This window comes from Phycodurus eques, chromosome 16, assembly GCF_024500275.1.
Source record: "Phycodurus eques isolate BA_2022a chromosome 16, UOR_Pequ_1.1, whole genome shotgun sequence".
Classification (NCBI taxonomy): domain Eukaryota; kingdom Metazoa; phylum Chordata; class Actinopteri; order Syngnathiformes; family Syngnathidae; genus Phycodurus; species Phycodurus eques.
In genome coordinates, this window is record NC_084540.1 from 23,503,350 (window position 1) to 23,520,853 (window position 17,504).

The following is a 17,504-nucleotide window of genomic DNA, read 5'->3' on the forward strand; positions in this document are numbered from 1 at the left end:
CATTGCGCCTGCTGATAAAGATGGCGGAGCGAGGACGGAAGACAGTTCGACAGTTTTGTAAGTAATAATTTAGAATTATTGATTGTCATTGAAATGACTTCACTAATGAGTGGTTTTTATTATACATTAGACTGTTTCCTACATCACGTAAATATTTGCCATCCTTTCAAGTGGTGGTTATATTTTACAGCGAACGAGCTGCAACAAACAATGGGAGCGTTCTCGTAACGTCATCGTGTCGTAATTATGCGCATGCGCATACATTTGATTGGAAGAGCCAACCGCGTCCATCTAAAATTAGCAGAGAAAGGTCGGGTGCAACTCGTGATGTGTGGCTAAAGCCTCGTGAAGCTTTGAGGCTTTCCTTCCATTTGTGCCGGAGCAGATTCGGAGCTTTGGTGCTTCATTGAGAACGTTAGTGACATCTGGTGGACGAAAGAAGTCACAGCAACCCACGTCATTAAACTGTGTGAAACAAGACTCGTTATCTTTCAGCAATAAAAGATCAAATACGATATTGGTCGATGTATTATTTAGATAAGTCCCTTTGTGTTAATTGTGTAAATATGTTGGTCACTCTTGCATCTTTATTATATAAAGGGATGACTTGTGAACAGAAACAAAAGGGCACGGAGATGTATTTACAAGTTTTTATTCAAAAATAACAATTGTTCAATAGCTTATTTAGGAACCACCAAGCTTTTGAACAGCTCGCTGGTTCCTAAATACACAAGTTAGCGCCAAACGAGCTGTCAAATCAAATGACAGCTGCCGATACACGCGATGACGTATGAAGCTTCAAACCTCAAGGGTCACGTGATATTCGGGGGACGATCCAAGCGCCGAAGCACAATGTCAACGCAGTGCTGTGAATCAGGAAGTCTGACACTTCGGGTTCATTTGAACATCACGAGGTGCATCTCAAGTCCCTCAAACGCAACGATACTCGCTCCTCAAAACGCCATTTCCAGGAGCGAGGATCGAGCGTCGAGGAGGCTCCGCGGGCTAGCTTCAATCGAGGAAGGTCTGATATATCCATCCCTCCATTTTCTGAGCCGCTTCTCCTCACACGGGTCGCGAGCGTGCCGGAGCCCATCCCAGCTGTCATCGGGCAGGAGGCGGGGTACGCCCTGAACCGGTTGCCGGCCAATCGCAGGGCACATGCAAACAAACAACCGTTCGCACTCACATTGACACCTACGAGCAATTTAGAGTTGTCAATTCACCTAGCATGCATGTTTTTGGGATGTGGGAGGAAAGCGGAGTGCCCGGAGAAAACAGGTCTGATACACTCTCCTTAATTGTTATTCTCGCTACATCTAATGTATTTCATCATTGGTGCTCATATTTAGCTGTATGTTGTTCTATTGTCACGTTAGCTGACCTGATACGCCTCTGACTCAGGTGCCAGATTAAATACAAAAAAAACACAAAAACTGACATAAGCGCTATTAACGTTCACATTGTTACTATTTATGGAATTAGTTGTTTAACTTTCATCAAACAGCATTTTAAAAACTTGGCTTCTGGGTAAATCTCTGCCCGCCAATGACAGCAGCATTGGCTTGTTGAACTGCAAATAACACTTGGGCGGCCCAATCACGTCGCTTCGACGTTTTACCCGCAAATGAAGATGAGCCAAATGCAGTGTGCAACGGCGATGTTCGGTCAAAGAACGGGCTATGACCTCTTGCGATTCAAAAGCCCGTAGGCCAGTGCTTTTTCAACGTTTTACCCCGATACCGCCTCAAAAGTACCGCCATGATGAGCGACGTTCAAATACAGTAGGGTCGTCACCCAAAGGTTTTATTCCTCAAAACTTTATTCAATATTATGCACAGTGCTGTGCTTAAATATAGAAAATACAAAACTGTACTTACCGATTCAAATCAAATGTATTGCACAGAGTTAAATAAAAATTGGACGTCAAGAAAGGTTTGAAAAACATTCCTAAATTATTCAATACAAATGTACTATACGTGAAAGTTAAATCCAACTGAATTGTCATGAACAAAAGTACTAAATAATAAAGTAGATGAAAACCGCTGTAACATGCAGTTTGAACCTTTAATTGGTAATCTTTCAGGTCTGACCAGAGGGAACTCCGCCACATTGGCACACTTTGAGAGCCGCTGCTCTGTGCTGCTGTTTGATACATTATTGTTGTCCACGTGACCCTCATCGTACACTCATGATTGCATTTAAAGTAGCGGAACCCCCGGTGGACAAAACGTCAGCGTCAAGTTTTCGCCACTTTCTTCTTCGGGGTCGGCGGACTGTAGGCATCGAAACCGGGAACCGAAATATTTAAATGTGAACGATTCCCGAGAACCGGAACTTTAGTCCCGCTTCTAATCGGTTCTTGATTCTCGCTGCCCAACCCTACTTATAGATGCAAGTTATTAACTGAATGTAGCATTTATCTTTTGTCATTGCGTTTGTGCCAAATATCATTAAATATGAACAAAATATGATCTAACATCGTAACATTAGATTGCAAAGAAGTTATTCTAAAGTTTAGTGTCTTACCGTTTTAGAAAGTGCCGAAAGCAAACGTGGTCGGTCAGTTTAGGTTCCACTGGTGTCACGTAATGTCTGCACGAAAAGCTTTCGACCAGCTTCAGGCTTCTTTTGGATGGCGCAAAAGCTCTTTGAATCCTTCGTATCAAATCTGCACATACGGCCCGTAACGCAACATGAACCAAAACAAGGGTTTGTATCTGGATGCCTTTTTGCCAACCGGCACGCCGCGTGTCCATCTGGTGGCGACACGGCGAACGCTCCCGTAGCTACACGATCCGTTTCCGACGCGGTGACAAAATAACTGCCGACGGACCAAACCGCAAATGTACGCGCTGTATTTTGTTAATGATTAGACGGAAGCTACGTTAGGTGACGTAGCGTCTAACGTAGACTCTGAACGTAGGGTAGCTGTCTATGTTGGTTTTGTCCAAAACGATGCCGCTTGTGAATATGCCTGCGAACAGGTCATTTCATTCTCACGGGCGTTGACTCGATCGCAACTGGACTGTCTTGCTCGTCTTAGAAGACGTCTCGGCTTCGTCCGTTCGTGCGACGAGGCTTCGGTAGGACTCGCTTAGCCGGAGAGAATCAATCACTCGCTCGCTCGTGAATAGTGTGACATCACGTAATATGGCTGTCGTACCGCTCGTGTAATGAAGGACATTGTAGGGAGGAATTTGTCAGCCAAGTCTGACATCGGTGTAAACACACAACGCAATAACTGACCGCTACCGGATGCATTTTCCTCCACAGGGACTCCAGAGGACACCAAAAAACTGATCAAGCTGACGACAGACCATGAGCAAGACTTCATGCAACCGAGGTTTCATGGCAATAAAATGTGGGAGTGAGTATCACGTACTTTACACATATCATACATTACCTTCGAGGTGCAACAATGAATGGGCAACTAATCGATTATCAAATTCATCGACAACTATTTTGGTCATTGATGAATCATTTAGAGACCTTGTTGAATTTAAAATTGTCCAAATTCTTGGAATTTCAACCTCTCAATGGTAAATATTCTTCGATTTCTGTTGTCCTCCGTAAAAGCAGATTGATTACACTGGGTTACCCCCCAAAATTTTGGAAGCTCATTATGTTGTTTTTTTTCCAACCGGTTGAGGACAATTTTGCACAGCGGAATTCGAGAATGGCATCGGTTTCTCATGTTATTCACGGTTTATTAATGAACTGTTACAAATTTTGCTTCCTGTAAATGTAATAGTAGACAATGATCCAAATAAGTACCTGTAAATTGAATGTTACGTCCTCATTGTTCAAAATTCAGGGAAGGAACTTCCGTTTATTGAACGCTTGGAAGTAAAAATACCTCTCTACGTGGAAACAAACGCGTGTGGCCGTAGTTGAAAAAGTTGAGCAAAACCAAAATGTGAGGTTTGGATTCAGCACGCCAAAATGAGCAGAAACATCGTAGACAATACATGTGTTGTTGACTCGTGTTATCTTTTTTTTTTTTAAATAAAGACATTTGTAAACATCTGCTTTTACTTTGGAAAAGAATCGTCACCTTTGTTTTCCAATTTTCCGACGGATCTTACGGACCAAACCAGGAACGGAGTCGTTTGGGCACTTTCTGCACTCGCCTTGTTGTTTTCCTTTGGGCTTGTGGCCACATCGCGTCGGCCTCTCTCCCGCATCCTCCCCTCCTCCTCGGGAACACCAAGTGCCCTCACGTCTTCCCTCTCCACATCCGTCCACCTTCTCTTCGGTCTTCCTCTCGCTCTCTCGCCTGGCAGCTCCGTCCTCATCACCCTTCGACCAATATACTCCCGCTCTCTCTTCTGCTCTCTCTCTCTTTGTCTCCAAAACGTCTATCCTCGGCCGTCCCTCTGGTAAGCTCATTTCTAATCCTATCCAACCTGCCGACTCCTAGAAACAACCTCAACATCTTCGTGTGCACTTTCTGCACTGTCAATTTGAAATAATGTCCTGTCTTTGAATAAAGGGATGGAAATATATATACAGTGGGTACGGGAAGTATTCAGACCCCCTTCAATTTTTCACTCTTTGTTATATTGCAGCCATTCGCTAAAATCATTTAAGTTCATTTTTCCCCCTCATTAATGTACACACAGCACCCCACGTTGACAGAAAAAATGGAATTGTTGAGATTTATTCAAAAAGAAAAACTGAAATATCACACGGCCATAAGTATTCAGAGCCTTTGCTCGGTGTTTAGCAGAAGCCCCCTTTTGCGCTAATACAGCCGTGAGTCTTTTGGGGATGATGCAAGTTTTTCCCACCTGGATTTGGGGATCCTCTGCCATTCCTCCTGGCGGATCCTCACCAGTTCTGTCAGGTCGGATGGTGAGCGTTGGTGGACCGCCATTTTCAGGTCTCTCCGGAGATGCTCGATTGGGTTTAAGTCAGGGCTCTGGCTGGGCCATTCAAGAACAGTCACGGAGTTGTTCTGAAGCCAGAACAACTGGCTTCATTCGTTTGTTGGAAGATGAACCTTCGGCCCAGTCTGAGGTCCCGAGCACTCCGGAGAAGGTTTTCGTCCGGGATATCCCCGTACTTGGCCGCATTCGTCTTTCCTTCGACTGCAACCGGTCCCCCTGTCCCTGCAGCTGAAAAACATGATGCCGCCGCCACCGTGCGTCACTGTTGGGACCGTATTGGACAGGCGATGAGCCGTGCCTGGTGTTCTCCACACATACCGCTTAGAATTAAGGCCGAAAAGTTCCATCTTGGTCTCATCAGACCAGAGAATCTTATTTCTCACCGTCTTGGAGTCCTTCAGGTGTATTTTAGCAAACTCCACGCGGGCTTTCGTGCGTCTTGCACTGAGGAGAGGCTTCCGTCGGGCCGCTCTGCCACGAAGCACCGACTGGCGGAGGGCTGCTTTCTCGAACTTTCTCCCATCTCCCGACTGCATCTCTGGAGCTCAGCCACAGTGATCTTTGGGTTTGGCCAGCTCTAGGAAGGGTTGTGGTCGTCCCAAACGGCTTCCATTTAAGGATTATGGAGGCCACTGTGCTCTTAGGAACCTTCAGTGCAGCAGACATTTTTTGGTAACCTTGGCCAGATCTGTGCCTTGCCACAATTCTATCTCTGAGCTCTTCAGGCAATTCCTTTGACCTCCTGATTCTCATTTGTCAGAGCTGTAAGGTCTTCTATAGACAGGGGTGTGGCCTTCCTAATCGAGTCCAATCGGTATAATCACACACAGCTGAACTCCAATGAAGGTGGAGAACCATCTCAAGGATGAGCAGAAGAAATGGACAGCACCCGAGTTAAATGTACGAGTGTCACAGCAAAGGGTCGGCGGAATACTTATGGCTGTGTGATATTTCAGTTTTTCTTTTTTAATAAATCTGCAAAAAATGTTATAATTAAATTTGTTTTCTGTCAATATGGGGTGCCGTGTATACATTAATGAGTGGAAAAAAATGAACTTAAATGATTTTAGCAAATGGCCACAATATAACAAAGCGTGAAAAATTGAAGGGGGTCTGAATACTTTCCGTACCCGCTGTACATTAACATACATACGGTGGAACCTCGATAAAATGGACGCCGATATAACGGCTATCAGATTGAACGGACCATCTGTACTAAACGGTGTGTTCAAAAATAGTTTCCATTTTTCACTTCAACTGCCGTTGACAACGTCTCTTAGTTCCAGAGTTGGCCACTGTTGTTTTCGGGCGCTGTGGCGCAATGCACGCAGAGAATTGGACTGATGTATTTCCAGGTCACAGATATACAATATGACTAGCTCCGATTCCAAAAGACGTGCCTCCCGTGCCTACGTGGCGGCCGTGTTGAATTTCCAGGCCATACATTAACGTGGAGGCCATGATGGCACGAGTTCTATCTGTTATCGTAGTATATCTAGCAGAGAGCTTTGCGTAGAGAGCGCGCACATGGCTGCGGTGTTAACTTCAAGAGGAATACGATACACACGTCTCTGGAGTTTGGGATGTGCTATTTTTGGTACAGTAACAGTTTCTTTGTCAAGCTGTTCGCCTTTGGCAACAGATTTGGAACTAGGAAGCACACTAATGTCATGAAAGTGACTCGCCTCCGACGAGTACTGTACGTCAACAATGTCCCCGTGACCGAGCACACCAGCATGCTGTTTGGATAAAATAAGAAACTTTTCAACATTTTCAAGCTTTTTTATACACAGTTTACAATAGATTTGTAACGAATGTAACGGACAATCGGCTGTAACTGACCACCCCGTCCCTATGTATTAGTCTGTTATATTGAGGTTCCGCTGTACGCTATTTTTATTACATCTCGGCGTGCTGTGTTGTTTTAATGTGGGACTTTTTTTTTTTTTTTTTCTCCCCAGGAAAGTTGTGAGAGAAATGGGACTCGAAGGGAAAATCACGGTGCAACAAGCCTCAAAGAAATGGAAAAATCTTGTACAAAAATACGAGGTATGATGTCCAGCTATACCCCCAAAATGGTTTTGAAGATAGTTATTATGATTTGCACATTTGAATATTTGCGTGCGTCATCTCGAAGGAATTCCGAACCTCCCGAAGCGTCTCCGGGGCCGACAAGCGGGCCGCCGCCATCACTTGGGTATATTATGACGCCATGCACCAGGCCATGAGTGCCAGGCCGTCCGTTCGTCCGCCCGTCCCGGTCGCTTCTTTCCAGGAGGCTCCAACAATCCGCCTCACGGTACGCTATGCATCTCACCGTATTCCGTACGCAGTTGATATGCTCAGGAAATTCTGGGATCGGAATAAAACATGGAGACAAAATGGCTACATGCGGACAAGCGCTTCGGATTCACAACGTTTATGGCCGGAAATCAATTTTTATTCATGACTTGATTTGGATTCAGCGCACTTTCGTTGGCTATTTACGATGCGTTCGTACGTTTAGCCCAGGGGGGGTATTCCAGCAAGCAGGTTCAAAATGCTCTTCATCTAAACCGATAGCAATGTGTCAAGTTACTTACTTCCCCTGGGAAGTGGAAGTGCGAATGAAGATATTTAGTGATATGAAAACACAGTCCCCTCCAAAGGTATTGGAACGGCAAGGTCAATTCCTTTGTTTTTGTTGTCTACCGAAGACATTTGGGTTTCAGAGCAAAAGATGAACATGAGACAAAAGTTCACAATTCCAGCTTTTATTTCATGGTATCGACATCTCGATATGTTAAACAACTCGGGACAGAGCAGCTTTTGTTGGAAGCCACCCACTTTTCAAGGCCGCAAAAGTATTGGAACGGACATAATCAAATGAACTTAAATAACATTGACCATACGGTGGCATCACCCTTACTTGCAATAACTGCATCAAGCCCGCGACCCATTGACTTCACCAGCCTTTTGCATTCTTCATTTGAAATGCTTTTCCAAAGCAAAGCAAATTTATCGATATAGCGCATTGCGCACACAAGGTAACTCAGAGTGATTTACACGATTAAAAGCATTTAAAAACAAAGAAAAAGGGTTATGCTCTGAAAAGCATGAGAAAAACAGAATCGTTTTTAACCTGGACCTCAAAACATTCCCACTTGGGTCTGACTTCATTCCTGTTGGCAACTTCTTCCAGTTGTGTGCAGCGTAAAAAGCGAAATGCTGCTTCACCATGTTTGCTTTGGACTCTGCGCTCCGCTATTAGTCTGTCGATCTTAGAGCCCTACTGATTTTATATTTCATGAGCATTTCTTTCATGTCTTCAGGACCTAAACATTTAGTGATTTATAGACCAGCAGCAGAACTTTAAAATATATTCTAAACCAGACTGGGAGCCAGTGTAAAGACTTTAGAATTGAAGTAATATGCGCTAACCTCTTTGTTCTGGTCAGAACCCGAGCTGCAGCATTCTGAATGAGGTGCACCTGTTTCATGCTCTTTGGGGGAGTCCAGTCAGAAGACCATTACAATAGTCAAGCCTGCTTGAGATAAAAGCATGGGTGAGCTTCTCCTGGTCTGCTTGGCGCACGCAGGCCTTCACGGCCGCTAGAAGGGCTGGTCCGTTTTCGGGCTGCAACTAACTATTATTTTAATTATCGATTAATCTGATGATGACTTTTTGAAAAATCACATTAGAAAAAGGTTCTGAAATTTCCACCCCTTTTATTCAAAAACAGGACATTTCAAATTGACAGTGAAGAAAATGCTCAAACAGAAATTATGACTCAGTCCCTGGTTTGGTCGGTAACACCTGTCAAAAGATGTTTGCAAATGTCTTATTTTGATTGATAAAAAGATAATTAGTCTGCTTTCATGGAGGACTGCAGAAACGTGAGAATATTTGCGGTTGAGAGGCTGAAATGACAAAGATTTGGACAATTTAAAGTTAAACAATGGCTCTTATGATTAATCGATGATCCAAAGCCTGTATCAATTCATTTGATAATCGATTAGTTGCCCATTAATTGATTAATCGTTGTGCCTCTCCCAACAATATTCACACGCATCCAAATATTTTAATGTGTGAAAAACTGCAGCTTATTCAGAATTAGAACTAAGAGATCAGAACACATTACTCCACTTTTCAAGTCTCTACAATTGCTCCCAGTCAGCTTTAGAATAGACTTTCAAATTCTGCTACTCGTCTATAAAACACTAAAACATTCAACAAATGCTAATGGGATAAAAACCCAGTCGGGCTCTGAGATCAGCAGACTCCGATCAGATAGTGGAGCACAGAGTCCAAAGCAAACCCGGTGAAGCAGCATTTGGCTATGGTGCTGCACACAAATGGAAGACGTTGCCAACAGAAGTCAAGTGTCAATGTTTTGAAGTCCAGGCTTTTTCTCATGCTTATGATGGAGCATTTTAGAGCATTTCCATTTCTTAAATGTGTTTTTAAAAAAAAAAATATATATATATATATATTTTTTTAAAGTAATTTCATGAAGCTGTGTTTTAATATTCTGTATTTATTTGTATTTATTTTGTTGAAGTTTTTTTGTTTTCAAATGCTTTTAATCATGCAAAGCATCTCGTGTATGAAACGCGCTGTAGGAATCAATTTGGTTTACCTTTGTCCCATTGATGAAATAACTTTGTGGTCCTTAGTCGTCCTGCTGTTGGCAGCGCATGCAGACTAGCGACGTTGGTTCAAAATTGAACTGAATTCTATTGAACTGCTTGAGTTGCAACTTTCTACGAAACAGGTCAGGAATATTTCGCTTTCAACGCTCGCGAAAAAGAACGACATCAAGGCGATGACATTAGCGCATGCTCGCAGTTGAGGAAGTAGCATTGACTTTCTGTCACGTGTCACGACCCGCGGCGTGTCTCTGTTGGCCAGCTCCCCGACGGCGACGCGGCGGAGGAGGCGGTCGAGCCGGCGCCCAAACGCCGACGCATCCTCGACCCGTCGGCCATCGTCCCCGTTCCCGTCTACTCCAACAAGGTGAGTGAGCCGACGAAATGGGCAAAATTGGATTTGACAAAATGATAAGGTTTTGTTGACAATTTTGGGGTTTATCCAATATACAAGGTTTTTTTTGTCTTTGGTTTTGTGTCAGTTTTACAGTAAACTTGAACTCAACAGTTTGAAGCAAGCACGCGTTGACTCGTATTTGGAGAACTAAGGAATACTTGAAAAAAGTTTCTAGTGTCCTTTAATGACATTGAAGTGTATTTTATTACATTGAAATGTGTTTAAAGCATGTGGAAGGGGTAAAACTGTATTTAAAAAATGTATCTGGTGTCGCGATATTTCCGATTTTCACCTTTTGCAGGTGTGTTGTACGTATCCCTTAGCAGAAACTGACTGACTGAGTTGAGCTGAGTTGAATGTTTTGACGATAATTCTGAATTTTATCACTGTTTATCGCTTTATAGTGGAAAGGGGCTGGGTCGAGAATAGCGAAAATCCATGTACAATGAACACGAGTGCTGGGCGATATAACCTCATTTATTGTATTCAACTTTAGAAATGTATAAAACAAGGACCAGGCCAAATTGATTTGCATTATAAAGCAGAAGGGTTTTTTTTTTTTTTTATATTAGTGATGCACCGAAATGAAAATTCTTGACCAAAACCCCAAAAAACTGGAAATTAGAAACTCGAGGCTGAAAACTGAAACAAATTATGATGCCAATTATGAGTAAAATTAATCATTTATGGCTATGACTGCAGAGCTGCCGACCAATAGAACTTGACTTCCAGAACAATTTGTCTGAATTTCCAGATTTTGTTATTGCAGTTATATGATGTAATAGAATACAAATAATTCAGCATAGTGTTCACTTGTGCAACGTAACCGTGACTACAATTGTAATGGTTAATAAATGATAGCTGATTCAGTATTTGCGATTTGAATGTATATCTCGGGTTTGGCTCTGTTGTAGGTGTTCCTCCCATTAGGTGGCAGCAATGCACTTAAACATGCCCGGTCTGCCGCAAATCAAGAGGAAGAAGACTCGACGAAGAAACGTCGTGATGTCATGTGGAACGAGTACAATCGGGTGGCGATCTGTAAATAAGACAGATTCCAAAAATAAATACAAGACTGATTTTTGAGAATGCCACGCTGTGCCACCGCAACAGTCCGGAACAGTTAGCTCAGACAGCGACATTTGTGTCATCGGCGATCGCTCGTGCAACGATGCTAGCTAGCAGCTGCTATTGCTCCCGTAAACAAACCCCGTGAACACTTCCCTGCCGCGTCCGTGAAAGGCAAAACGACTACCTTTTTACCTTCCCACCCCAATCGTGGCGCAAACACAAAAACACAAGCGCTTCAACTGCCACCACGATTGCTCAGCGGCGTTGTTTTGTTTCCGTTACAGGAGCGGCACATAGTCGAGACTCTTTAACCTGATACGTGCGTCGCACTCGATAACGTGCTTCACCTTGAGATGATTTTACACGGATGTGCCCGTCTCCGTCTTAGCTTCTTTTGTACACGTTTTGCAGACTACTGTTTCCAAATGATAGACGTGCAGTTTTTCGGGACTCTTTATGCCTCGCTAGTCGCAAGCGTCTTCTCCTCCGTATTGGCGCAAGTCTCGCAGTGTAGCAAAAGGTATAGAAAATAAAATCCATGATCCCCTTTTTCCATACTGAGCTTTAATAAAATATCGGTCGCATCGAGCTTCTTGCAATATCACGACAGCACTAATGGACGCGCATTAGAACTGCATTGGGGGGAAAAAACGTACTTTTTTTTTGTGTGTGTGGGGATATTCGGGGTTGGTTCCACCCAAAAAGAGACAAACCAAAAATAAAAGAAAAATGAAAACACATTTTGAAAAAGATCTGCGACGAGGCAAAGTCACGGCTGCCGAACGGCGAGAACGTGGCGGCCCGCTGTGCTGTAAAGCGTTTGTCGTGGGCACCGTGAGGGCGATCCTGCTCAATGTGCGACCGTCTTTCAGGTGAACAGCAGCCTGCGTCTCAAGGCGGAGCTTCCTACCATGATGGAAAAGGAACGAACAGGTCAGAGGTCGTCATTGAGACAGAACGTACCGACGCATTTGAACGCAACCTTTGCTTTCCTCCCGCAGACGACGGCGATGTGGCAAATCTGTGGTCGCAGATGGCGCGTCGAGAAGGGCGAGCGCTCGCAATCACCATCAGCGACTCTGATGACGAACCGGAAGTGTATGTGCCACGCCGCGAAGTCTCACGTGTACGCACACCCGAAGAATTAAGGGTGCGCGCGCGTGTGTGTGTGTGTGTGTGTGTGTGTGTGTGTGTGTGTGTGTCAGAAAGGAGAGTCCCTCGCGCTCTCCGCCCCCTCCCCCAGCCGAGATTCCCTTCCGGAAACAGTCCCGACGTTCCAAGATGAAGATCAAGTGAGCGACCTTCTTTTCACGTACGACTTCAAGATATGGCATTAGACTCAATTGGCAGAATTCTTACCCAAAAATCCAATTGAAATAGATATTTCTTCTTCTTGGCTTATCGAGAAAGCAGCTGACAATGACATTATTCAAAACAAGTTTTGATTTGGTTCCCGTCTGGGATTGCATTTTTTTTCCTCATGATACCAAACAGTTTTCTTCCCAACTAACTCGCATCAATTTCAAAGAAATGGACGCAATGGCCACGCACACCTTGGATGAAAAGTTTCCGACGTGGATAAATGACGGAATATTAATAATATAAATGCTTTTGCGTAACCTATAAATGGTGGCCGACTGGTTAGAGCGTCAGCCTCGCAGTTCTGAGGACCCGGGTTCAATCCCCGGCCCCGCCTGTGTGGCGTTTGCATGTTCTCCCCGTGCCTGCGTGGCTTTTCTCCTGGCACTCCGCTTTCCTCCCACATCCCAAAAACATGCATGAATTGGAGACTGGGTCTGATATTTGGCAGAATAAAATTCTGATCATTATTTGTCTGATTCATTGAAAAAATATTTAATGAATAAAATAATGTCGTCTTTTCGAATTGTATCACTTTACAATGGAAAGAAAAACTGGGGGAAAAAAATTATTATTATTTTTTTTGCCGATTTTATTTTTAATTTTTTTGACTTTTTTATGTTTGTTTGAATGTCTTCTCTTTGTCTTATATATTATAATATTTTTGTTGCAATCCAAAATTAGTCCTGAGCGAGCTTCAGATACGAGCAGTCGCCGTCTATTGAACGCGACACAAAATGAACACACTCTCAAAGAGCTGCCGTAGGCCACAACTCACGGCAAACGCTCACACGCTGATTAATCGGCCCACCGGACTCCCAGCCCCTCGTGGCCACGGCCGTTTAAGGTCCACATCCATCCATCCATTTTCTGAGCCGCTCCTCCTCACGCGGGCCGCGGGCGTGCTGGAGCCCATCCCAGGTGTCATGGGGCAGGAGGCAGGGTACTGGTTGCCAGCCAATTGCAGGGCACATACAAACAAACAACCATTCACATTCACATTCACATTCACACCTACGGGCAATTTAGAGTCTTCAATTAACCTAGCATGCATGTTTTTGGGATGTGGGAGGAAACCGGAGTACCCCGAGAAAAGCCACGCAGGCACGGGGACAACATGTAAACTCTACACAGGCGGGGCCGGGAATTGAACCCCGGTCCTCAGAACTGTGAGGCTGACGTCCACCGTGCCGCCGGTACACGTCCAACAAACAAATGAACTTTACATACAGTAATGACACTATAAAATGTCTTGACATTCTCTTTTAACGTGTTTTAGGTTTTTATACAATACGGGGCTTTTTTTCTGTATTCAAAACAACAACAAATGTGTGGAAAGTTGATTTAATATACGAGTAAATTGAGTGTAGAGCTTGCTCACGGAACAGATCTTGTTTGTAAATCACACTTGTGTACTTGTGTATGTGTGTGTGCGTGTGTGCGCGCGCGCGCAAGTCAGGGAGGTGGACAGGAGGCTACGTGCCGTGAGCGCCATCTTCTCCCCTGAGGCCGCGTCCACAAGGAGGCGCCGGCGAGACCTTCCGCAGCTGGACGAACACGACGACGACGTCATCGTGCTGGACGGGCGGCGGTCATGTGACTCGCGGGTGCTGAAGGTGCGATGTCGCACCGACGTTTACAAGCTGCCCGTCACGTTGGTACGTACGCGCGTGCACACGCTCGTGCAGCTTTAAGTCATAAAAGGTCCAAGTGGAGTTTTTCCAAAGTTTGAGTCCCGAGTTGGGCCGCCACAAATGATTATTTTGATGCTCGACTAGTCACCGATTATTTTTGCGATAAGTCGGCTAATGGGATGATATATAAATTGCACCTCATGGCACTAGCAAGCAGCTGCTCTTATACAACCGTCGAGCTTGAAGGGTTTAAGGTATGTGCAAAAGATCCATCCATCCATTTTCTGTTCCGCTTGTCCTCACCCGGGTCGCGGGCGTGCTGGAGCCAATCCCAGCTATCTTCAGGCAGGAGGCGGGGTACACCCTCAACTGGTTGCCAGCCCATCGCAGGGCACATATCAACAAACAACCATTCGCACTCATATTCACACCTACGGGCAATTTAGAGATTCAATGTTTAATAAATTTTGCAGCTTGTGCCAGCATTCCTGACATGGGTATATATGTGATATTGCAAATTCAAATGAGGGTGATACTCTGGCCTCTACCATTTTTAACTGTCAATGTTTAGCGCCATTTAAAATGGAACAAAAGAACTATGCATACTCGAGAACTTTTCATGGGTAAAACATTTTTGGGCTGGGTTTTCAAATGTTCCATTGACAAAAAGTAAACCTCAAGAAAATCGCTAGAGAGATGAGCAAGGTCTGATTTATCTTCAATGTGGATTCATTGCCAGCAATGACAATGTTGCCCCCACCAACATGGCCGCCACATAGGCAAATCATTTGGCCGGCCTGCTTTTGTGTATCTCTTGTCTATTCATAGCTGTGGTGACATTGTTACATCAAACACACAACCTATTTGCTACGGCTAAATAAATTGTCATCGTTAGTCTTAAGCTAATGTTAACGCTTACAGCCTTGAGCAAGTAGCTCTCGGCCGTTGACGCTAATTTTAGCCGCTATCTAATCATATAGCTTCCGAAAGAGTGAGCCTCTTTGTCAGAAATGGAATCAGCCACAACGTGCTTCGTTTTTAGATGCTCGTGTATCACCGTCACGTCGTGCGTTCTTGAGCGTTTTGGGTGAAATGCTCTAACTTGCGGGGTCGTAGTTCTTCCGGGTACGTCACGAGGCTAACCCGGACGTCGACTACTGCGCGTGTGCGTCACGGCTCGAAGGCAGGAAACAGGCGAACAGCGGGAGGATTCGGGCACTCTTGAGAGAAAGTCAAAGCTTCCAAAAAAATAAACCGCGACGATGTAGATCGTCGACATAATCGACTCATCTCGGCGGCCCTCGCCCCGAAGTAAACGTCGACTTGCGTCCGACTGGAACAGAGAGCCCCGCCGTGCCTCTAAATGTCGCCGTGGCCTCCCCAGACCACGTCGGTGGGCCAGATGGTGAGCCAGATGGCGGCCATCCTGGGCTTGTCCAGCTTCCGTCTGCGACTGCTGAGGGAGGAGGCGGAGCTTCCCGCCGACGCCAGCGTGGGCGAGCTGGGCCTCGACATCGCCGACATCTTGGGTGAGTTCACGTGGCACCTGGCTAATTCTCCTTGATCGCGGGCGTTACGTTCCAGTCCCTAAACCTGCGATACGCTGCAAAGTATCAACCATATTTTTTATTAATGGCATATATTTAAAAGCGCATGCGTAATACCAATAAAATGCGCATGTGAGGTGCAGGTCTTCTTTGTGTTCACTCTCGTTTTCGAGTACTGTAGTATATGTGACGGAATGCGTGTGACTTTAACTCCTTCACTGCCAACCGTTTCCTGAGCAGGGAACCCCGAGACTGCCGGGCATTTTTGAGCAATTTCACTCATTTTTCAAGCCCCACAGAATATTGTGTACTATGACGATGTAAACCCCAAAATCACCAAAAGAAACATCAGACTCTCTTCTTTCATCAGGAAAAAAAAAGCTTTTGACAGGAAAAGAATTGAAAAGTATTTTACATTGGCCCAAAATGCATAAACAAATGGGCCTCGCACACTTTTACCCTTTTCCTCCGATTTCTCCTCCTCTACCGTTTGCTCAATCGTCCAGGTTCTTATTACCTTGCGCATAAAGTTTTATCCACATCTAGATTTGATTCTTCTGTTGGCAGTGAATGGGATCTTGTGTGGTTGTCATTCTCCTTGAAACCAGTCAAGCACAACCTGTGCAGTTTCGAAACATAACTATTACTAAAAAATACATTGTTGAAATTGCTGTCGTGGGACGTGGAGGAAAAAAAGCTTTCGGTGGCCTTTTTGTGTCTGCACTGCGTACTGGAATGGGAGTCGAACATAACCTGCGCGTTAAAAAAAAAACAAAAAACATACCATTACGAGGGAATACGTTTTCTTGATGAGGTGTTTTGCAAGGGTAAAAAAAAACCTTACTTTTCTTCGTCGCAATCGTAAAGGACGTTCGACTCGCGGGTGTTGATTTCCTGCAAGATGGACGAAATGGAAAAAGTATGGCGAGGGGTATTCAATGTAATGTTGCTCATACTACAGAATGATTTATTTCTTGCGTTTAGTGAACAATACGAAAGAAAATAAACTTTCCCCTAAAAAAAAATCACATGCTAAATTGCAATCGCAATATTTGTAAGAAAAATCACTGAATCACAATGGAAGTATTTTGTCAAATGGTTCAACCAGAGTCCTGATTGATGACTCTAGTTTGAATGACTCCCACATTGTTCAAACCTTATTGACTTCCCACTGATGAGGACTGGCTAAGTGTGGCTAAAGGTTTAGCCACATAAACACACATGATGTTGTGGCTAACTCCACACGTGTGTGGCTAGACATTTTTATACTGTTTCGCCACATTGGCTAAGAGGTTTCACTAAGTGTTGATGTTAAGGCCATCTCAACCAGCCCTACGTGGAGGTGTTGCTATGACGATGACATGTTGCCGTTGCGCGTTTCTAGAGTGCGTCGTCATGGCGACGGAGGAAGGCGCCGTCATCACGGTACGTCTGCAGGGCAAAGATCGAGGATCCGCGCGGGACTTCTCCGTCCACAAAGTAGGTAAGTACGTAGCCGCTTCCGGCGTCACCGGGCTAATCGCTAATGTGTGTCGCAGGGAGCGGAGCTGGGCGCCATCTTCTCACAGTACGTGGCGGCGCTGCCCGCCGCCACCAAGCGCAAAGTCAAGTTTCACTTTGACGGCTGCAAGGTGACGGGCAGACAGACGCCCGCTCAGTTGGACATGGAGGACGGCGACATCATTGAGGTGTGGACGTGAGGCCCACCTGCAACGTCAGAATAAAAGTGGCGTCAGTTTACAAATGAAATCAATCTATTTTTAGAAGCTGTTCATTTGAATTTGTAAAGACATTAAAGACTGTTTGCGTAACCGTTGACTTCCTGTCACTTGATTCCGCTTCATTGAATTTTCAATTCAAGTCAAACTAAAATTATGCATTTAATTTGTTCACAATTTCAAAGCCTTCCCAGTTGTCTTGATAAACTGTGTGCAGCACGCTTTGCTCCAAATACCCCAAGGAACAAGAATTCTAA

General features: G+C 44.7%; 1 protein-coding gene across 2 annotated transcripts; it reads left to right on the top strand.

The window, feature by feature from the left end:
- nfatc2ip (nuclear factor of activated T cells 2 interacting protein) lies at window positions 1–17,340 on the top strand. Of its 2 annotated transcripts, none has more exons than XM_061700122.1 (12): window positions 1–57; window positions 3,277–3,370; window positions 6,854–6,941; window positions 7,030–7,191; window positions 9,784–9,888; window positions 11,862–11,922; window positions 11,991–12,087; window positions 12,195–12,281; window positions 13,808–14,006; window positions 15,367–15,511; window positions 16,914–17,008; window positions 17,068–17,340. In XM_061700122.1, exons 1-12 carry the CDS (start codon window positions 21–23, stop codon window positions 17,227–17,229), a joined length of 1,332 nt encoding a protein of 443 aa, XP_061556106.1. In that variant the 5' UTR covers window positions 1–20; the 3' UTR covers window positions 17,230–17,340. The 2 variants fall into 2 exon arrangements, with proteins under 2 accessions (XP_061556106.1, XP_061556107.1); XM_061700123.1 differs by having other exon boundaries at window positions 16,914–17,012; window positions 17,068–17,230.
- Window positions 17,341–17,504: the final 164 nt, after the last annotated feature.